The 23,520-nt window shown below is 41.6% G+C and overlaps 1 protein-coding gene across 2 annotated transcripts; it reads right to left on the bottom strand.

Moving 5' to 3' along the window:
• Positions 1 to 2,448: 2,448 nt before the first annotated feature.
• LOC114665197 (probable G-protein coupled receptor 139) lies at positions 2,449 to 22,095 on the bottom strand. Of its 2 annotated transcripts, none has more exons than XM_028819629.2 (2): positions 21,527 to 22,095; positions 2,449 to 4,340 (listed from the first exon to the last, which is right to left on the bottom strand). In XM_028819629.2, exons 1-2 carry the CDS (start codon positions 21,579 to 21,581, stop codon positions 3,334 to 3,336), a joined length of 1,062 nt encoding a protein of 353 aa, XP_028675462.1. In that variant the 5' UTR covers positions 21,582 to 22,095; the 3' UTR covers positions 2,449 to 3,333. The 2 variants fall into 2 exon arrangements, with proteins under 2 accessions (XP_028675462.1, XP_051774978.1); XM_051919018.1 differs by lacking the exon at positions 21,527 to 22,095 and adding an exon at positions 15,454 to 15,547.
• Positions 22,096 to 23,520: the final 1,425 nt, after the last annotated feature.

Genomic DNA, 23,520 nt, shown 5'->3' with positions numbered 1-23,520 from the left:
GCCTATTCAAGCCTGAAGCCCTCTGTTTCCCTGGGATCAGGATTGCCGTGGGATGAGATTTGTTTTGTGGGCTATGTTGGAGGACTCACCCTTCGCCAGCAGTGACACCACCTGCATTTCATAACAGGTAATCCACTTTAAGCTAAGCATGTTCGGGCCTGGCCGGTACTTGGTTGGGAGACCATCTAAAATATCTTTGAGATGCTACAGAAAGAGGTGCTGGTGACCATCAGGGGGTGCTTATCTGTGGTCTGTGTGTGGATCCCAATGCCCCATTGCAGTGATGGGGACACTGTGCTGTAATAATTGATGATGTTCTTCAGAGGAGACATAAAACGAAGATCCTGACTATCCATGGTCGTAAAAGATCCATTGGCACCTTCCAAAAAGAGTAGTGCACTTCTCAATGTCCTGGCTAAATTGCCACCCCCCATGACCTGGTCATCATTGCCCCTTAATCGTATTGGCTGCTATCTCTTTCAACCCTTCACCATCTAATAGCTTATGTGTGGTGAGCTTACTGAAGCAAAAATGGCTGCCATCGCATCATCCAGGTGGATGCTACACATTGATGGTGTTTGAGGTGGCTTCTGTACTGTCTATAAAAAGGGCTTTTAGTAGGTTAGAAAAGTGCTATATTAATATAATATATATGCAGAGCCAGAGTGTTTACAATAATACTTTTATAACTACCAGTAAAACTATTGCATAAAGGAATAGATAACAAAGTGAATATTTATATTAATAAATGAAATATTTAAATACAGTATTTCAAATCCTTAGGGTACCAAAACCTGAAATAAAAATAATTTGGTCAAAAAGAAAAATTAAAATATAAAAAAATGAACAGAGATTCACATATCCCAACATTTATTACTATGGGGTATTTCTCACACTGTCCAAGATGTTTATATAGTAATATAACAAATGTCTTCTAGAAAAAGGAATAGAAAGTGTCTAATATTAGAAAAAATGACAGAAGTGGACGTTCATTTAGATTAGCAGTTTATCTCTTTTAAGGGATTAAAGATTCGTTTCTGGATAGGCTCCAGCCCCCTGCGACACTGAATTGGATTAAACAGGTTACAGAATGTTCTGCTAAGATTCATTGCAGAGATTATCAGATCGATGCTGTCCTGTTGGGGTGCACACTCTACAACGATCCCTGTGTCTTTCTCAGGCATGAATCCTCACATTAACTGATTTTTTTTTGTTTTATTATTAATAATTCAGCCCTGACCGTTGTGTTGTCAGGAAACTTAATGATGGTGTTAGAGCTGTGCGCATCAGTACAGACGTGAATCAGGAGAGTGAACAGAAGCGGGCTGAGTTCATAGCCCTGGTAAGTACCAGTGCTCAGCATAATGGTGTTTCCAGCTTGGACCTTCTGGGATCTCTTTGTCACAAAGTCCAGGATCCATTTACATAAGAAAGTGTTGTAGCTTAGCAGACCCCATCCACCCCACTTCACTGGACACAGTGCTTAGTGTCCAAACCGCTCCACTGATAACGCCATCTTCTATACCTTGCCCATTGTACTGTCTCATCTGAACACCAGAGACACATACTGTATGTCAGAATCCAGTTTGTTGATTTCAGCTTGGTGTTCAACACAATTATCCCCCAGCTATTGGTAAAGAAACTCTCTCTGCTGGGCCTTGACTCCACTGTGTAATTGGATTCTGGACTTTTTTGATAGAAAGGCCACAGTCAGCGCACATTACAACAGAACATCAAACTCCATCAGGCTCAGTAAGCTGAGCCCACTATTGCTCACACTGCTCACCCATGACCTGCACCGCTTAGTCCAAGTCCAATGTCATTGTTAAGTTTGTGGATGATTCAACCATAGTGGGCCTCATCAGCATTAATGATGACATATCCTACAGAGAGGAGGTTGAGCATCTGGTGAGGTGGTGCAGTGAAAAAAATCTGTCTTGAAATGTCGATAAGACAAAAGAAATGCTTGTCGATTTCAGGAGAACATCGGAAGACTGCCACTGCTCATCAGCGGCTCTCCTGTGGAGAGAGTCAGTAGCAACAAGTTTCTTGGTTTGCATACCTCTGATGACCTCTACTGGACAATTAACGCCAACTCTGTTGTCAAGGGCACAACAATGCCTTTATTTTCTTTGGAGACTGAAGCAAGTTGGTGTTCCACAATCTATTCTTAAAACCTTTTACAGAGAAACTGCGGAGGGTGCCCTGACAAACTGCATCACTGTGTGGTTTGGGAACAGCAAAGCCCACAAGCACAAGATTCTGCAGCATGTAGTGAGGACAGCTGAGAGGATCATAAGGGTCTCCCTCTCCTCAATCGTGGACATCCTTCAGACACAATGTCAGAATAGAGACGTCACCACTGTGAAAGTCATCTCTCAGCTGTCACACACACTGTTTGACCTCCTGCCATCTGGCAGAAGATTCTGCAGTATGAGGACTGGCACAGCCAAGCTCCATAAAAGTTTATTTCCCCAGAGTGTCAGAGTTCTGAACTCTTATATATCACCCAGCACCATATCCCTATAGCATGTACATTCTGCATTTTACAATAGACAATGAGCTTTGTTTGAATTTTATAGTCTTGTGTTTTTTTGTTTTGTTTACTTTGTATTGTAACACTGGTTTTGGTAATGTTATAGTTTATGTTGAAACGTATGTTGATTTGTTTATGCACCTGGGACCGTAAGGAACGAATTTTTGCTCAACCATATTCTATGTATGTGGTTGAATGACAATAAAGTTGAGTTGAGCTGAGTTGAGACTCCACTGCCTTCTGAGCTTCTGAGAGATGATGGTGTTGAATGCTGAACTAAAGTCTATGAATAAAATCAACTAATTAGCTAACCTATCCAAAATAACATTCTGAAGTCTCACTAAATCCAGCTCATGGCTGTGGGGGCTGGAACACATCTAAGCATCGGCTATAAGGCCATGAACCAGCCTTAGATGAGACCCCTTTCACATGCACATCTAAATATGTTCACACAGGGCCAATTTAGAGTCTCCAAATAACCAAACCTTTATGGGAAGGTGGGAGGAAAACCAGAGTGTCCTTTAGAAAAAAATCACATGGTGAGATTGTGCATATAGACAACACCCAGACATGGAGCAATGCATCTGTGAGGCTACACTGCTACAATTAGGTAATGAAAGTGTAGCTGTTTCTTTATGAAGACACTATTGATTGAGTTGTCTCTTGCTGCATCTTTCTGAATAGAAGACCAGTAGTTTTATGCTGGATGCCATTTATCAGATTAAAAAAAGGAGAAGTTAGCTTTCAAAATCATGTAATGATGTATTACAAAATGTTCATCTCCTGTCCCACTGCTCTTAGTTTGCTTTGCTGTCCATTTCACCAGCTCCTGTAGTGTGCATGCTGCTGGTCAGAGAGAGCATTGGAAGAGGCAGATTCTTCTCATGCTTTTCCCCACTGATGCCACTTTGGCAGGGTTTGTTTCCACTGTTTGTGTATCCCACTGCAGGAGAGGCATGGCTTGGTTTCAGCCGTGCAGCACAAGCTCGAAACAACAGCAGGCACTCTTTGCGGAAGGCAGTACAAGCCAGGCAGAACAGGCAGAAGTTAATGGCAGAGTTGAGCCACTGCAGCATGATGCAAAGGTCGATGATTACAGCGGCAGTCTCCTCAAAGGAACAAGCGATGAAGCGAGGCAAGCCCAAGGCTACTGTGGTGAGGGAGATGGTGAGGAGAAGTCGTGCTGATCTCATGACATGATTTCGAGTTCGGTTCATGGCTGCTGAGCCTCCTCCTCCAGGAGGCTGGACTTTAGTGTGCATCCTCAAATTGTACACAATGAGAACGTTAAAGACAATGATGAGGAAGTAAGGTGCACCTCCTGTCATAAAGAAATGAACCCACAACAGTGGGCTACTATATACAGAGCACTTGTCCGTGCTGGTCGAGGACTGGATTTTGGAACTGGAGTAATTAGAAGTGAAATGATGGATCAAACAAGAAGAGGTAGACACAGCATAGGAAAAAATGACAAGTCCAACAACCATGCCTATGGCCACCTGAGGATGAGAAAGACTTCGCTTAAATGTCTTCTTAAAAAGAAACACATAGCGCTCCACAGTAAATGCTACAATAATCCAAACTGAACTCAGGACAGTTCCATATTCAATCACGATGGACAAGCAAATGACAGGTTCGGTGTCCCAAAAGGTTTCTGTGTCCGAGAAGAGCTGGCTGAGGTTATAACATCCGGCCCATACTAAGCAGAAGGTGTCCGAGCAAGCCAGTGCCACCAGATAGATGGTGGTGGTCTTACTAAGTTGGCAGGGCCGTGTAAGAATGACAAAAGCAGCAAAGATGTTGGCTGCAAAAGAAAACCAAAATGGAGAGGTCAGAAAAAAATCATTCAATGTACACATCCTTTCATAGTGTTCTTTGGGTGGGTGAGACTTGTTATGTTGAAGCATTGGGATCTCGATTGGCACAAGGAGTTATGAATCTGTGTTTTGTAGGCTTCTGTAGGCTTTTGTAGGCTTTAATGCTGATTTTGTCAATGGAGTATGTCAGATTACCATACATGACTCGAAATCATAGGATACAGTAGGTCACATAAAAGCCTTGTCACATTACATAACTTTTGCAGTCATTCGTGTCATTTACATAATCTTATCGAGTCGAGGACAGTCCTGATGTGCTCCACTGAAGGTCAGACATCTAGTTTGACATACCCACCGACTCAGTCCAACTAGTCTGGGACGCGCCCCTGACAAAATCTGATAGGTCTGATTTTGTGTTAAGTAGTAGGGCTGGGCTTGTGTGCATGACAGCTGGCAACCAATAAGTGCCCACCTGAAACTACAATGAATATAATGCAACAACAAGGAATAAGGAAGGCAGGTGTTATCAGAAGATAAGCGGGTTAGGCATGGGAACATTTAGAGATCTCAGGGGTCATGGGAGCCAAAGCCTGTGCTAGTGGCATTGAGTGCAAGGAAGGATCCGGTCATGGATGGGGTGCCAGTCCATCACAGAGCACACTCACGTACACATCCACCCTCGCACACACCAAGCCACATGTGTTTGAAATATCAATGGAAAATGGACAAAGATTCTGGGAGAACATGAAGACTTCACACTGACAAGATCCAGGAACAGAATTTTAACCCTGGACACTGGAACTGTGAGACATCACTGCTGACTACTGCACAATCTTGAAAAAGTAAAAAATTATGAAGTGGAATATGTAATGGTGGGCGGCACGGTGGCGCAGTGGGTAGCGTTGCTGCCTCGCAGTTGGGAGACCTGGGGACCTGGGTTCGCTTTCCGGGTGCAACCCTGCGTGGAGTTTGCATGTTCTCCCCGTGTCTGCGTGGGTTTCCTCCCACAGTCCAAAGACATGCAGGTTAGGTGGATTGGCGATTCTAAATTGGCCCTAGTGTGGGCTTGGTGTGTGGGTGTGTTTGTGTGTGTCCTGCGGTGGGTTGGCACCCTGCCCGGGATTGGTTCCTGCCTTGTGCCCTGTGTTGGCTGGGATTGGCTCCAGCAGACCCCCGTGACCCTGTGTTTGGATTCAGCGGGTTGGAAAATGGATGGATGGATTTGTAATGGTCATTGTCTGTATGAAGTGTGCAGGCCCTCAGAATGTTTACATGGGATTTTCTCTGGGTACTCCAGCTCTCCTCCCATATCCTCAAATAGGTACAAGTTGGGCGTACTGGTAACTGTGGACGTGCACATCAATAAGCCCTGCAATGGATTGGCCCCCTGTCCAGCCTTGGCTCCTCTCATGTGTCTGAAGCTGTTAGGATAGGCTCTGTCTCCCCAAGACCCAGATTTTGATTCTGAGAATGTTTATCTTTTGTTGTATTTAATTAAAACTGTAAGCTCTTGAATGAGGCAAAATTTCTAAACTTACTATATAAATAGAGCAATTTGCAGGATTTCATTACAGCAAATAAAATATAACACCTTAAAATACTTCAAGCACAAATTACATTACATGATTTATTTCTGGAAATGATCTTGAGCACTCACCAGAGGCCAAGCATTGTGAAACCACTAAAACAAATAAGAAATCATATTTCTTACTGGCAAATCATCTTAGATAGATAGATAGATAGATAGATAGATAGATAGATAGATAGATAGATAGATAGATAGATAGATAGATAGATAGATAGATAGATAGATAGATAGAGTGGCCAGTACGGAGACCCGCTGAGCCCCCCAGACACAACTACAACTACGCAAGGACAGTCCTGAGTTCAACCAAAGGTTATTTTTAATTTCAAGCAGTAACTCTCACATTCTTCTTTTCCTCAGCAGTGTATAATTCAATCCAATCCTTTTCTTTTCCCCTCCACTCTTCCCACACGAGTGCTGTCCAGCTCCTCTCCCGGCTCCAACTCCCTGGACCAAATGGAGGGCTTTCTTTTAATGTTCAACCCGGAGTACTTCTGTTACTCAATCAATTGTCTCTGGTAAGCACTTTCTGGGGTGGTCAGGATCACACCAGTCCTTGTGTTGTCAATATCTGACAGCCCCCCTGGCGAGACCCCGCAGAACTCAAAAGGGGTATCCATAACACAGGCTTGCCATATGGGATGCTGCTGCTGTTCAGTGTACAGGGGGAAGCTCTTCTCCTAGCAGGCAGTTACTCACCAATATAATGGTTTCCTGGCCAGACAAGGGTGCAGGGTCCATCCTGCCTGGGGTGTCGGTTCGTCCTTCACAATAGATAAATAGATATATACAATAGCTAGACAGATATGAAAGTCACTACATAAAACAGATAAACAGAAATGAAAGGAACAATATGCCATAGATAGATAGATAGATAGATAGATAGATAGATAGATAGATAGATAGATAGATAGATAGATAGATAGATAGATAGATAGATAGATAGATAGATAGATAGATAGATAGATATTATAGGTAATATATACAATAAATAGCTATACAGATACATACAATAGATAAACGGAAATGAAAGGAACAATATACCATAGACACTGTAGATAGATAGATAGATGTTATAGGTAATACTGTATATACAATAAATATCTAGACAGATGCATACAATAGATAAACAGACATGAAAGGAACAATATACAATAAATAGACAGATAGATTGATCAGCGTGCATCTGTCTGTCATCGCCATGATGCTTTGCGCTCCCGCACTAATCCATTATACTGTACTTCTGAGACTAAAGCACACAGCCTCAGTCTCCACTGTGCAGAGCTGTAGTGGCTGCAGGATTTTCCCTAATTAGAGGCTGATCTCTGCTCGTAATCAAAGCCCTTTTTAATTAGACTGTTTTGATTTTTTTGGTTTCCTGTGATTCAGTAAGGTTGTGAATTTAGAATTAATCAGCAGTTTAAAACGTAGCAACCTCCACACGTTACAAACACCCCAATATATGAATGAGATTGTTTTCTACCACGGTTTTCATTTGCACTTATCTGCAGTTTACCAAATCTTTGCATATTCATCCACGGTAGATACATCCATCCAGCCTGCCATTAGTCTATCCAATACCTAAACTCATTTCATCAGTTACACACATTAGCACAGTGTGTGTATGCTGGCCACACTGGGTGTAAGATGGCAAACTCCAATTTGAATGTAAAGGTCCACACATACAGTGACTGGGCCAGGATTTGATCTCAGGTCTATGAAGCAGCATCACTACTGCGCTGCCCAGCTGTAAGGACAGCCAGCTCTAAAGAGACATACAGTACTGTCTTTGTACTTCTACCGTCTTCGCTAGCACTGGACTTAAAGAGCTTATGTTTCTGAAATCCTTTACAAAAGCAGAAAATGCCCCACAGTCATGATGAATCGACAGCTAATTCACAGAAGGGGACAAAAAAGTAATATTACAAGCTGGGAGTTTTATAAGAGATATTCATCATTGTCTAACTAACATATTACTTTTAATGAAATCCCGAATTTATTGTGAAACTGCAGGACAGAGCTAAGATCACAGCTTTAAGTGAAGTTTAGAAGAATAGTGCAGGGTAAAGCATTCATAGTGGTGGGCTTATGAGGTGTGCTATGCATGAGCTGTGGGACAAACAAATGGCACGCTCCATTGGTTGTGAATATATAGTCACATAAGGTTTAGTAATTTAGATATATATGCATATTTAAAAATACAATGTTTACTTTGAATCTAGTTATGTGTTTAATAGCTGTGATAAAATCAAACTAACTTTAAGATCAATCACCTGTATTTAAGTCGTCATCATCATCATTGGTTGGCCATGCAATTGGCTGTCGGTTAAGTGTCTGTCCCTATTTAAGTGTTTTCATCAAGATTTGCCGTACTGGCACATCTTCAAAGGTTTGTCCCTACCTTTTATCCAAATCTGCTGGGATAGGGTCCAGCTCCCCAAAAGCCTGAAGCCAGATTAAGCAGGCTTAGTAAATGGATGAATTAATAGCATCACCGATTCTTTTGACAGTTTCGTGTCCTGGATTACATCCAAGTTGGCGCAATAGTTGGCGCTGCTGTTTCCCCACTCCTGAAGAATGAGATCAGATTCTAGCCTGGTCACTATCTGCATGCTCCTCCTGATGATCACATAAGTGTTCACCCCCTTTCAGTCAGCATTTAGTAGATTCAGCCATGACAGCCTTGAGTCTGTGTGCTCAGGCCTCTCTCTCCCTCCTTCTGTCTCTCAGTTTTGCACATTTGGACGCTGCCATTTCTCTCATTATTCTTTGCGAAACTGCTCAAGCACTGATAGGATTGCATGGAGACTGTGATTGGGATCTGGACTCTGACTCGCCCCCTGCAGGACATTAACATTGCTGTTTTTCAGCCATTCCTGTGTAGCTTTGGCTTTATTCTTGGGTTCGTTTTCTTGCTGGAAAATAAATCTTCTCCCAAGGCGTAGGTCTCTTGTAGACTGCATCAGCTTCTCCTCCAGGATTTCCCTGTATTTTTCTCTATTCATTTCCCCTCTATTCTCACAAGCCTTACAGGTCCTGCTGTGGAGAAGCATGCCAGTGTTATGTTTATTAAGTCTTTTCCTTGCATCCAGCATCCATGCTTAGACTTCACCTAAGATATCATGATAGATTCTTATAAACAGATGCAAAAAATGGAAACTCGAATACTGAAGAAACAATTTTCATTTTACAGTGCATTTTGCAGGCACAGAGCAGTGATGCCGTTTTTATTTCAGATTTTTTTTATATTATGAGGGACTGGCACAAAATACAGGGTCGATTCCTGCCTTGCATTCAGTGCAGCCAGGACAGGCCCCAGCTCCTGTGATGCTGAACTGGATTACGTGGGTTACATAATTGATGGGTAGTGTTTCTACAAATGGAGTGCAGGTGAATGAAAGGATTTGCTTGGGGACACACAGTGAATCAGTGATGGGAGCTAAACTCTGGATCGGCTCCGGCTTGTGTTCCAAAGTGTCAAAGAGTTGGGGTGGTGGTACATGTGTATTACCTACTGTATAGGCTGCTCAGAGAAACTGGAGTGCAGGTGTGCTTTTGTTGGGGTTTGGGGACACATCAAAATTTGGGGGGCATAGCCTGTTCTAGCCCCCTCACCCCACACCCATCGAATATGGCCTTGACTAAATTGCTAAACTTGACTAAACTTTCAATTCACAGTTCAGGACCTTAGTCGTTGGTGGGTCAACCTGCTAAGCTGAGAAAGTGGCCATACGTGTATAAACAGTTATTGCTGATGCAACTCAAGAGGAATTTGTACTAGGAGTGTACCAGAAATTGCTTTCTTAGTCCAATACCATTAGAGGTATACGTCATATTACTTCATATAGTGGACTATCTATAGTGAATACTGTCCCAGATTGTTTAACAAGTATAATCTTTATATATACAGTACTGTGCAAAAGTTTTAGGCAGGTGTGAAAAAATGCTGTAAACAAAGAATGCTTTCAGAAATATAAATAATGATTGTTTATTGTTATCAATTTACAAAATGCAAAGTGAGCGAACAAAAGAAGAATGTAAATCAAATCAATATTTGGTGTTACTACCTTTTGCCTTCAAACCAGCATCAATTCTTATAGGTACACTTGCACAAAGTCAGGGATTTTGTAGGATTCTAGTCAGGTGTGAGATCAACCAATTATACCAAACAGGTGCTAATGATCATCAATGTCACACGTAGGTTGAAACACCGTCATTAACTGAAACAGAAACAGCTGTGTAGGAGGCTTAAAACTGGGTGAGGAACAGCCAAACTCTGCTACCAAGGTGAGGTTGTGGAAGACAGTTTCATGTCATGGCAAGATTGAGCACAGCAATAAGACACAAGGTAGTTATACTGCATCAGCAAGGTCTCTCCCAGACAAAGATTTCAAAGCAGACTGGGGTTTCAAGATGTGCTGTTCAAGCTCTTTTGAAGAAGCACAAAGAAACGGGCAACGTTGAGGATCGTAGACTCAGTGGTCGGCCAAGGAAACTTAGTGCAGCAGATGAAAGACACATCAAGCTTATTACCCTTCAAAACTGGAAGATGTCCAGCAGTGGCATCAGCTCAGAACTGGCAGAAAACAGTGGGACCCAGGTACACCCATCTACTGTCCGGAGAAGTCTGGCCAAAAGTGGTCTTCATGGAAGAGTTGCAGCCAAAAAGCCATACCTCCGACGTGGAAACAAGGCCAAGCGACTCAAGTATGCATGAAAACATAGGAACTGGGGTGCAGAAAAATGGCAGCAGGTGCTCTGGACTGATGAGTCAAAATTTGAAATATTTGGCTGTAGCAGAAGGCAGTTTGTTCGTCGAAGGGCTGGAGAGCAGTACAATAATGAGTGTCTGCAGGCAACAGTGAAGCATGGTGGAGGTTCCTTGAACGTTTGGGGCTGCATTTCTGCAAATGGAGTTGGAGATTTGGTCAGGATTAATGGTGTTCTCAATGCTGAGAAATACAGGCAGATACTTATCCATCATGCAATACCATCAGGGAGGCGTATGATTGGCCCCAAATTTATTCTGCAGCAGGACAACGACCCCAAACATACAGCCAAAGTCATTAAGAACTATCTTCAGTGTAAAGAAGAACAAGAAGTCCTGGAAGTGATGGTATGGCCCCCACAGAGCCCTGATCTCAACATCATCGAGTGTGTCTGGGATTACATGAAGAGACAGAAGGATGTGAGGAAGCCTACATCCACAGAAGATCCATGGTTAGTTCTCCAAGATGTTTGGAACAACCTACCAGCCGAGTTCCTTCAAAAACTGTGTGCAAGTGTACCTAGAAGAATTGATGCTGTTTTAAAGGCAAAGGGTGGTCACACCAAATATTGATTTGATTTCGATTTCTCTTTTGTTCATTCACTGCATTTTGTTGATTGATGAAAATAAATGATTAACACTTCCATTTTTGAAAACATTCTTTGTTTACAGCATTTTTTCACACCTGCCTAAAACTTTTCCACAGTACGTACTGTATATAAAAGCCAAATACCACTGACTCACTCATCACGAAATCCCCCGAACCATGAGGACTTGGGACTTGAAATTTGGAATGTAGGTTACTCTTGGTCCATAGATGCTGGCTAAGAAACGGTTTTAAAAAGTTCATGGTCCAAGTGTGAAATTTCTTATAGTTTTTTAGACCTGTTTGTATGTCTGTCCGCTTTTCACGAGAGATCTACTTAATGGATTAGATTGTTTTTTTTTCTATAATTTACTTCAACATTCTGTTGATTTTGCGACTTTCTCATCACGCTAAGTATCATAGTTTGCTTATGGTACCGATTTATTAGCACAAATCCAAGAGAGACTCATCGGGCTGCGGCGAGGGGGGCGGGACCCTCCGCACTCCCGCGTCTGCCTCGGAGCGTAACCTTAACTCCGCTTAGTTACCGAACGAGAGAACTACTTAACGGATTTAGATTATTTTTCTATAATTTGCTTGGATATTCTGGTTGATTTTGCAACTTCTCTCATTGCGCTAAGAATCATAGTTCGCTTGCAGGAGTGATATATTCACGTTTATCTGAAACAGAGGCTGCGGGCCGAGGGGAGGGGGAAGAGTGACGTCAGGAGTAGAGAGCTGGGCCGGGCCCTCCTCACTGTCCTGCTTCACTAATACGCGCGCAAAGCCACAGGGGATGGCGAGCATATCTTTATGTGTAACACTATAATCAAATGCTATGCCATTCACAAGTTGGCTAATTCTGTATGTCTGTGTTGCTGGTATAAGCTTTGATGCCCCTGACGCTGAAATGGATTGAGTAGGTTAGATGATGGATGGATGGATATGTTTGTAACTGTAGGTAGTGAAGTAACTGTCTTAGGGTCATACAGCGAGTGAATGGGTGGGATAGAATTGGCCACTCTGTGATTTACAATTACATCTTAGCTGTACCCCCTCCATAATTACCAAATGCATGCAGAGATATGAATATTAGCAATGCAAAGCCACAGCATATGTATATGTATATGAATTATAATGAATTTACAGCTTTGTTTTATTATAATATTTTAACAGGACCATTTGGCCTGGGATGGCACGGTGGCGCAGTGGTAGCGCTGCTGCCTTGCAGTAAGGAGACCTGGGTTCGCTTCCTGTTTGGAGTTTGCAAGTCTTTCCTGTGTCTACTTGGGTTTCCTCCGGGTGCTCCGGTTTCCTCCCACAGTCCCTTATCAAGTTCTCATCTGTGTGTTCGAAAGTAATAGCTGGAATCCATTGTACTTATTCTCTTTATAATTTGGAACACTTCAATTATCCAGCTAACTCCATCAGTTTAAACTGAAAAGGCTCACCTTCTTCAATCTTTCCTCATAGCTCATACCTAATTCAGCCTGGCCGCTCTTCTCTGGACTTTCTCTAGTGCTGCCATGTCTTTTGTGTACTATGGAGACAAAAACTGTACATAGCACTCCATGTAAGACATCTAATAGACATGTAAGTAAGAATTTCACTGTACTCTGTACATGTGCTAGCACTACTATTACTAACCCAACTACTACTGTAAAAAAGGTTCATGTGCCTTTAAGGCGCTGAAGCATGGTCACATGGAAACCGTGAAATGTGCAGTGAGCATGTGCGTTTGTGAGATGTACCTCGTGAAAGCTGGAACTACTGGAGCCACTAGAGAAAGTTTAAGTTTGTGCATTGTTGACCAAATACCACACATACTGTACACCTACTCACCTACCTGTACAGTTGTTCTACTTCATGTGAATTTTTGGCAATTCAACATTAAAGCAGTGTTCCTGATATGGTTGGATTAGTTCCTGTGTTCTAACTGACACACCACAGCGACTACAGCGTATTGCAAGCCTGCCTTCTCAAATTACTTCACAATAACTACTACTTCTTCTAGTGCGTTATATACTTTATGCATAACTTCCCTAGATTTGCACTTCTCGCATTGCGCAATTTACTGTACCCTAACATACTGTTAGCCATCATAATGGCTTCTCTACGCTGAATGTGAATGGTGACAAGTCCACTACAACTACTAGATCCTTCTCATAAAGTGTCTCTTCAAGTTTCAAAGCTCTCTTTGCATATTCAGATCTAACATTTTTACTTCCTATGTGTAATACTTCACATTTACCTACATTAAACTTCATGTGCCACAAATGTGCCCAAGCCTGTACTCTGTTCAGCTCCCTCTGGAATGACTTGGCGGATTGTGTTTTATCTACCTTTTCCTTTACTTTCATATCATTTACAAGCTTAAACTGGATGTTATCTGTATTGTCATCAAGATCTTTCATGTCTATTAAAAAAAGAGCAGCCACCCAAGCACTGATCACCCAGGGACGCCATTTTTAAGATCACCTACAGTTAGGTCCATAAATATTTGGACAGAGACCACTTTTTTCTAATTTTGGTTCTGTTCATTACCACAATGAATTTTAAATGAAACAACTCAGATGCAGTGGAAGTGCAGACTTTCAGCTTTAATTCAGTGGGGTGAACAAAACGATTACATAAAAATGTGAGGCAACTAAAGCATTTTTTGAACACAATCCCTTCATTTCAGGGGCTCAAAAGTAATTGGACAATTGACTCAAAGGCTATTTCATGGGCAGGTGTGAGCAAGTCCGTCGTTATGTCATTATCAATTAAGCAGATTAAAGGCCTGGAGTTGATTTGAGGTGTGGTGCTTGCATGTGGAAGATTTTGCTGTGAACAGACAACATGTGGTCAAAGGAGCTCTCCATGCAGGTGAAAGAAGCCATCCTTAAGCTGCGAAAACAGAAAAAACTCATCTGAGAAATTGCTACAATATTACAAGTGGCAAAATCTACAGTTTGGTACATCCTGAGAAAGAAAGCAAGCACTGGTGAACTCAGCAACGCAAAAAGACCTGGACGTCCACGGAAGACAACAGTGGTGGATGATCGCAGAATCATTTCCATGGTGAAGAGAAACCCCTTCACAACAGCCAACCAAGTGAACAACACTCTCCAGGGGGTAGGCGTATCGATATCCAAGTCTACCATAAAGAGAAGACTGCATGAAAGTAAATACAGAGGGTGCACTGCAAGGTGCAAGCCACTCATAAGCCTCAAGAATAGAAAGGCGAGATTGGACTTTGCTAAAGAACATCTAAAAAAGCCAGCACAGTTCTGGAAAAACATTCTTTGGACAGATGAAACCAAGATCAACCTCTACCAGAATGATAGCAAGAAACAAGTATGGAGAAGACGTGGAACAGCTCATTATCCAAAGCATACCACATCATCTGTAAAACACGGTGGAGGGAGGCAGTGTGATGGCTTGGGCGTGCATGGCTGCCAGTGGCACTGGGACACTAGTGTTTATTGATGATGTGACACAGGACAGAAGCAGCCGAATGAATTCTGAGGTGTTCAGAGACGTACTGTCTGCTCAAATCCAGCTAAATGCAGTCAAATTGATTGGGCGGCGTTTCATGATACAGATGGACAATGACCCAAAACATACAGCCAAAGCAACCCAGGAGTTTATTAAAGCAAAGAAATGGAAAATTCTTGAATGGCCAAGTCAGTCACCTGATCTTAACCCAATTGAGCAGGCAGTTCACTTGTTGAAGACTAAACTTCAGACAGAAAGGCCCACAAACAAACAGCAACTGAAAGCCGCTGCAGTAAAGGCCTGGCAGAGCATTAAAAAGGAGGAAACCCAGCATCTGGTGATGTCCAGGAGTTCAGGACTTCAGGCTGTCATTGCCAGCAAAGGGTTTTCAACCAAGTATTAGAAATGAACATTTTATTTCCAGTTATTTAATTTGTCCAATTACTTTTGAGCCCCTGAAATGAAGGGATTTTGTTAAAAAAATGCTTTAGTTGCCTCACATTTTTATGCAATCGTTTTGTTCTCCCCACTGAATTAAAGCTGAAAGTCTGCACTTCAACTGCATCTGAGTTGTTTCATTTAAAATTCATTGTGGTCATGTACAGAACCAAAATTAGAAAAAAGTTGTCTCTGCCCAAATATTTATGGACCTAACTGTAATTGTGAAAAAGCTCCACTCACCATAACCTTTGCTTGTTCTGTTCATCCTAAGTTTGCACCCATCTACATACCACTTCTTGAACTCAGCTTCATTTAGTTTGATCCCATTCCTGTACTTTATTGAAAACATTCTGTAAATCAAGGTAAATGATATATGAATCTCTCTGATTGTATGCTTTTGTTTCTTTCACAACAAGTTGCAATACTTAATGAAACACACTCTGCACTCTCTACATCCATGCTGACTGGTCACCAATACTGTAATTTGTAACATGTGTTGCTCAGCCTTTTCCTTCATAATTCCTACCATTAATTTACCTGTGATGACTGTTAAGCTTACTGGCTTATAGTTACTTGGATCAGCATGATCACCTCTTTCATGTAACAATTTCTCCCATGTGTGGTAATTTTTGAAAAATATGTTTTATGGGTTTATACTATATACACGTGCTCACTAATCTCTTTAAACACTCAAGGATAAATGTTATCTGGTCTAGTCAATTTGCTTGATTTCTATAACACTTAACATTTGTCATGTAGATTTACTTGCTTGGCAAAGAAACATACAACAGAGGTCAACATAATCGAGTAAACATCATTCTGGGGACTGTTTTGAAAGGAGTGTTAAAGAAAACTTGCATGTGCTGCTTTTCTGTGGTAATGACAATTACAAGTCAGTTTACAGGTACAGGCCTACAGTGCGTCCGGAAAGTACTCACAGCGCATCACTTTTTCCACATTTTGTTATGTTACAGCCTTATTCCAAAATGGATTAAATTCATTTTTTTCCTCAGAATTCTACACACAACACCCCATAATGACAACGTGAAAAAAGTTTACTTGAGATTTTTGCAAATTTATTAAAAATAAAAAAATTGAGAAAGCACATGTACATAAGTATTCACAGCCTTTGCCATGAAGCTCGAAATTGAGCTCAGGTGCATCCTGTTTCCCCTGATCATCCTTGAGATGTTTCTGCAGCTTAATTGGAGTCCACCTGTGGTAAATTCAGTTGATTGGACATGATTTGGAAAGGCACACACCTGTCTATATAAGGTCCCACAGTTGACAGTTCATGTCAGAGCACAAACCAAGCATGAAGTCAAAGGAATTGTCTGTAGACCTCCGAGACAGGATTGTCTCGAGGCACAAATCTGGGGAAGGTTACAGAAAAATTTCTGCTGCTTTGAAGGTCCCAATGAGCACAGTGGCCTCCATCATCTGTAAGTGGAAGAAGTTTGAAACCACCAGGACTCTTCCTAGAGCTGGCCGGCCATCTAAACTGAGCAATCGGGGGAGAAGGGCCTTAGTCAGGGAGGTGACCAAGAACCCGATGGTCACTCTGTCAGAGCTCCAGAGGTCCTCTGTGGAGAGAGGAGAACCTTCCAGAAGGACAACCATCTCTGCAGCAATCCATCAATCAGGCCTGTATGGTAGAGTGGCCAGATGGAAGCCACTCCTTAGTAAAAGGCACATGGCAGCCCGCCTGGAGTTTGCCAAAAGGCACCTGAAGGACTCTCAGACCATGAGAATGAAAATTCTCTGGTCTGATGAGACAAAGATTGAACTCTTTGGTGTGAATACCAGGCGTCACATTTGGGGGAAACCAGGCACCGCTCATCACCAGGCCAATACCATCCCTACAGTGAAGCATGGTGGTGGCAGCATCATGCTGAGGGGATGTTTTTCAGCGGCAGGAACTGGGAGACTAGTCAGGATAAAGGGAAAGATGACTGCAGCAATGTACAGAGACATCCTGGATGAAAACCTGCTCCAGAGCGCTCTTGACCTCAGACTGGGGCGACGGTTCATCTTTCAGCAGGACAACGACCCTCAGCACACAGCCAAGATATCAAAGGAGTGGCTTCAGGACAACTCTGTGAATGTCCTTGAGTGGCCCAGCCAGAGCCCAGACTTGAATCCTATTGAACATCTCTGGAGAGATCTTAAAATGGCTGTGCACTGACACTTCCCATCCAATCTGATGGAGCTTGAGAGGTGCTGCAAAGAGGAATGGGCGAAACTGGCCAAGGATAGGTGTGCCAAGCTTGTGGCATCATATTCAACAAGACTTGAGGCTGTAATTGCTGCCAAAGGTGCATCGACAAAGTATTGAGCAAAGGCTGTGAATACTTATGTACATGGGATTTCTCAGTTTTTTTTATTTTTAATAAATTTGCAAAAACCTCAAGTAAACATTTTTCACATTGTCATTATGGGGTGTTGTGTGCAGAATTCTGAGGAAAAAAATGAATTTAATCATTTTGGAATAAGGCTGTAACATAACAAAATGTGGAAAAAGTGATGCGCTGTGAATACTTTCCGGATGCACTGTATAACACAGTTGTTTATATATAACAACGTTAAAGAAAACCAAAAGGTGATCTGCCAGACTCATTCTGGGATAGGCTCTGATGGATAGACCTTGGGATAGGAGATATGAGGAAAGCTTGAAGCAGCTAACCAAACAAAAATTAGAGCTATGACTGAGGTGTTCAAAGTTCTGAAAGGAAATAGTAGGGTGGTGTTAGTAGTAGTAGTTGCTATTGCCCAGAGGGGGCTGGACGGTCTCATGGCCTGGAACCCCTGCAAATTTTATTTTTTCTCTCCAGCCGTCTGGAGCTTTTTTTTGTTTTTTCTGTCCTCCCTGGTCATCGGACCTTACTCTTATTCTATGTTAATTAGTGTTGCCTTATTCTAATTCTTACTTTGTCTTTTATTTCTCTTTTCTTCATTATGTAAAGCACTTTGAGCTACATTATTTGTATGAAAATGTGCTATATAAATAAATGTTGTTGTTGTTGGTGTGGCGGGCGGCTGCGGATGCTGAGAAGGACCAGGAGAGGGACTATGCCTCCCCCGGACCACGAGAGGGCAGCCGCCCTGGTTTGTGTGGGGGCCGCAGGAATTGAGCATGGAAGCTCAACCCTATAGGGGCCTGTGGCCACCACCAGGGTGTGCCCTGAAGACTGTGAAGCCCTGGACGTCAGCACTTCCGCCACACTGCAGGAAGCTCATCAGGAGGCACCTGGAGCACGTCCGGGTGGGGATAAAAGGGGCCGCCACCCTCCAGTCATCAGCTGCAGTCGGGAGGAAGAGGACAGAGCTCGGCGGAGAGGAGTGGAGGCAATGAAGTAAGGCTGGCCATTGAAGAGGCCCGGACTGAGGGTGTGTGGTGCAGGGGCACTGGATTGTGTGTGGCACTGATTATTTGTAAATATGGTGAATAAACGTGTTGTGGTGTTTGAACCATCGGTGTCTGCCTGTCTGTGTCGAGGCTGGTCTCCACAGTGGATATCAGCTGCTCCTATAACATGAAATCTTCAACAAGACTATCGAAACCGCAGATGGTTGCAGATACATTTTCCCATTCATGTTAGAAAATAATTCTTCACAAAAACCAGAATGGAATCATGTCCCAAGCAGCGGATAATTCATCTTAGTAAAATGATAATTGTCTGTCTCTGTGCCCATCCAGTTGCTGTTTCTCTGTCATTCTAAAGATGGTGCATCACAAACAGTACATTGTATTTGCCTTTTGAACAGATGGCACATCACAAACATTAACACTGCTTTTACAAATCCCATGCCAAATGGCATGCAAAAGAGTCATACACATCATATGGTGTTCTTCAAACGTTAATGCCGAAGTCCATGTCGATTACTTATAATTTAACCGGTTTTAGATGGGTAGCACAGCTAGTAAAAATATAAGTGTCTGTGTGTCATTCCAGTTGCTTTGTCTCTGTTATCCCAAAAATGATGCATCACAAACATTAACACTGCCAAATCCCATACCAAATGGCATATAACAAAGACATATGTATTGCATGGTGCACTTCAAATGTTAACGCTGTAGTCCATGTTGATTATATAGAATTTAACCCGTCTTAGACGATTAGCACAGGTAGCAACAGTTGGCGCATCACAAATACTGTATTAACACTGCTTACATGAATCCCAAACTAGATGGCATATAGCAGAGACATATGGATTGCATGGTTCACTTCAAATGAGGTCTTCATTGATTACTTTGATTACACCCATCCTAGATCGGTAGCACAGCTAGTAGCAGATAAGAACACATTGGTGACATTGTTTTTGAAAAGATTAACAGAGCTGAAACGGATTTATGTTAGACTGAATGCCCATTCTCCTCCAAAGTTTCCTGATGGTCTTGTTCTGTATATTTTTTGCAACTAGAGCACTGGCGGGTGAAGTGATTGTCCAATGTCATCTAGTGAGTCGGAGGCTGAACCAATACCCTTGTGACTTTGAGTGCCATTGAGCCATCCTGCTGACACACAGCTTCTAGTTAGACCGCTTGGTCTACTTGTATATATTTTAAAGTAGCCCAATGCCATCTTTAGAATTTGGCATGTTGTCTGGGTCCAAATTCACATTTTCAGCAGGAACATGGCCTCATCCTCCATCCCACCTTCAGTCAGACTTTGGTTTCCTGTGACTAACTCATTCGCTCACTCACATTTTAGGCTAAAATCAACCCTTAGAGATGACACATGAATTGTCCAAGGTGTCCTAACATGAACACTGTAACAGGGTGTCCTGACTTTGATAACAGCTACCTCAGTCTCAATAAAGAATTACCTGACAATAAAATATCTCCTGAATGAGAAATCACCAGCACTCAGTGTAGAGCATGCATAATAAATTAAGAGAACCAGTAATCACTGTGATTATATGTGTAATAATTAGCCCTCTGTAATAAAGCAGGAGAAACTCTTTAATGAATGTCACTGATGAATCCTGGCTCTAAACACACCTCATAAAAACAATTGAACTGTAAATATCTCCTACATTTTCCTGCTCAAGGCTGCCTGCAACAGCGTGCAAAACACATCTTGTAAATGATTTGCTTAAAGCAGCCATTGTGGCATTTTACAGGACAAGCTGGTCTTTTGCGTTCTGGAGAAAACAAGTAGTGAAGCTGAGAGACTTTATGTCTGATCAGGACACGTACTGTAGCAGATCCCTACTGCATTTACAAACAGCACTACTCCTCTTGTCATCTGAAGCACCTACAGTTTATTTCTGTCTAGTGTCCTTGAAACTGTTCTTTAAAAGGCTGTGACACGAACCTCTTCGGCTGAAGCTTTCATTATAGAGCGCCTTTCATAGCGAGCAGCCAAGACATTTATTACATTTTTATACAGGTGGGCTGTTTCTGGGTCAAGGTCATGCAACGATAAAGGAGCGCAGTGTGGAAACGGCTCACCTATATGGTGAGTCTTAAAAATGTACAGCACTTTCATATAATAAAGTTACAGTTTAAAAAGAGACAATAATCTCAAGGTTATTTTATGCTGTATGCTTTCACCCCCACACCTTAACATTAAACAGAACATCCGTACAAAAAATTCGAGCGTCAATATTTAGGCAACAGATACTGTTTATACTTTACATACCTAACACATGATGTTTAATCCTAAAACTGTTAAATTGATTATGTTAAAGTTGTCCAGATTTCTTAATGCCGTTAGACATTAAAGATACAATTAAGCACTTAACAACCACTGCAAAATAATTAGAAATGGGTGCGGCCAGAGACATTTTAGAAATGTACGAACATGTCCCGAATGAAGATAATGACGCGCAATGCATTTAAACAAAGCATAGGAGGAAAAATGAGTTTAAAGAAAAATCCTCGTAAAGCAGGGTGTACCGAGCCCACTTTGCACTTTTTACAATTCGAGTATTAGAACCACCTCCGCCCCGCCACTGCTGAACTTCAAACCCGCTCCTCTGCGAGTTGACTTGTGTGGATTGTTCAGATGGGCAGTTAAAAAGTTCACAATGTTTGCAAAAGTGGCGAGAACGATGCCTTTAGTAAGTGAAAAAAAATCAAAATTAAACTTGGACATTTAAATAAGTGGTACAACTTGGTGTATTAGCAAAATGTTCTAACGTGCTCTTTGTATAGTAACTACTCGACATACTTCAAGCAGAAAGAAAAAGACAAAATGTGCAGTGAAAGTAGAGAACTGAAATGATAGATAGATAGATAGATAGATAGATAGATAGATAGATAGATAGATAGATAGATAGATAGATAGATAGATACTAGTTACAGTACCTGGTATCCCGGTGAGACACAACACAATGTAGTAGGTTTTTTTCACTTCGTCCATTGACACGCTATACGTTTATGCCTAATCGAAAAGCAGGCTCCGTTGAAATCTTCTTGCATATCTGCAAGATAAGAACCGGAGGCTGCCGGATTGTTGATTTCATGTGGCTGATGAGGATCTTGTATTGCAGCAAGTTTTCAGCCCCCGCACTTATCGCAACTCGCGGCTCGTCTGATCGGAGTTGCGCAGTGCATGGACTGCGCATTCAGGTGAGCGGAGATTAGCTCCTCAGAACTCCTGCTCATACACTTCATATAAAGGACAATAAAGGACAATAAGGTTAATGACAGTTTGTGCGTATTCATATTGTTAAACTGATTGTGTTGCGAAGGACAGTAACTACATCAACAGATTATTCACCCTTTGACTCGTTGTCATAACATATATCAGCTTCGCTACCTTAAAAGATCTGATCTGCCAAGTTTAAAACCAACACGCTGGTGATAATAAACCGATATATTGTATTTGCTAGTACTTCATAATCCTTAAAACTGCAATAACGAGATCTGCGGACCTTTCAGGGAAGCTGCCTTAAAAGCTTTTACATTGAATTCTGATTAAACTTACCTTACCATCGCTGTAATGTTCCAGCTAAGCAAAAAAAACCGTAATCTCTAGGTAACACATTTTGTGATGCAGCATTTCACTTACCTCAATCCACACCGCATCTACAGCGTGTGTCGCAAGTTGTCTCCAGTATTGCCCTTAGGGATGACACCAGCGTTTTCTCGTTTGCATTGTTGTTTTACATTTCTCTGCAAGCGCTGTAAATTTTTATATTTATTTTAAACGTACTAAAACATGGAATAATATTTAGGACAAAGTCAAGTAAATAAATAAATGCATACGCAAATATATTTATTATGAAAAGCAACAACAAAAACATAATTGTATGTGAGAATGCAACATTCAAATTAGCGGTTCTGAAATGGAACTTTACTGGGTTGCGTCGTTCCTCATAGAACCACTGCTTGACAAGAATCATTTCATTCTATGGCTTATTTGCATATGAAATTTATTTATGTATTTTACTTTGAAAAAGTTTCTCATATGTGGATAAAACAGAAATATTTTTATTTTTTATATTTTTATGTATTATAAGCGACCTAGCAGGATACTAAAAGATAAAGAAGACCGGAATTCAGTCCGTTATTGTATGCAGCTAGAGTCCTTTAAAATAATAAGCCCATTACTGTTTCACAAATCAGTTATTGTAAAGGTAATTTTTATATACCAATATGGATCTAAATATAAATAAAAGGGTTCTTTCTGTATCCTTCATATGGGAGATTCTTTAGAAAACCAAAATGTTTCTCCAGTAGCATTAGCCTGAAGAACACCTTTTGGCACCTTTATAAGTGTTATAACTAAACGTGTCATGATGAAATAGATAGATAGATAGATAGATAGATAGATAGATAGATAGATAGATAGATAGATAGATAGATAGATAGATAGATAGATAGATAGATATTTTGTTGCCGTTACTTCTTTCCTTCTTTGTTTAACATGAAATACATCTTTCTATCTATCTATCTATCTATCTTGAAATTAAAACTCGTTTTCACACTTTAAAGTTGAGAGGGTGGGCTCTAGCGAATCCTGTTTTTTGATTGGTGAATCGTTGCTAGAGAGAACGCCCACAGTGACAAGTTCACACAGGCGTTACACAGGCCGCAGGGTTCCATTCCAAAGGCAAGCAAAGCGCGGCTTACTACAGTTGTGACTGTGCGTATCCATGGCGGACATGTATACATGAAAATTACTGCACGAAACAGCTACTTTAAATTCAAGAAGCGTAGACTTTATAACCCTCTCAGAAGTTTGCATCTGACATGTTGGGGCTGCCTCAACTGTAAATGTAGCACTTGATACAGGGTTGTCCAGTCCTGGAAATATTTCCCGCCCAATAACAGCTGAAAACCCTCCTAACGGAGCT

This window comes from Erpetoichthys calabaricus, chromosome 14 (assembly GCF_900747795.2).
Source record: "Erpetoichthys calabaricus chromosome 14, fErpCal1.3, whole genome shotgun sequence".
NCBI classification, from domain to species: domain Eukaryota; kingdom Metazoa; phylum Chordata; class Cladistia; order Polypteriformes; family Polypteridae; genus Erpetoichthys; species Erpetoichthys calabaricus.
Note: the sequence above shows the minus strand (reverse complement) of the source record. Positions and strands in the feature narration are given on the sequence as shown.

Excerpts from the sequence above, each read along its gene's own strand:
- LOC114665197 (XM_028819629.2), bottom strand. The coding sequence starts at position 21,581 with ATGGACGAAGTGAAAAAAACCTACTACATTGTGTTGTGTCTCACCGGG. Across the intron at positions 4,341-21,526 it reads GTGTCTCACCGGGATACCAG|CCAACATCTTTGCTGCTTTT; the intron begins GTACTGTAACTA and ends TTTCTTTTGCAG.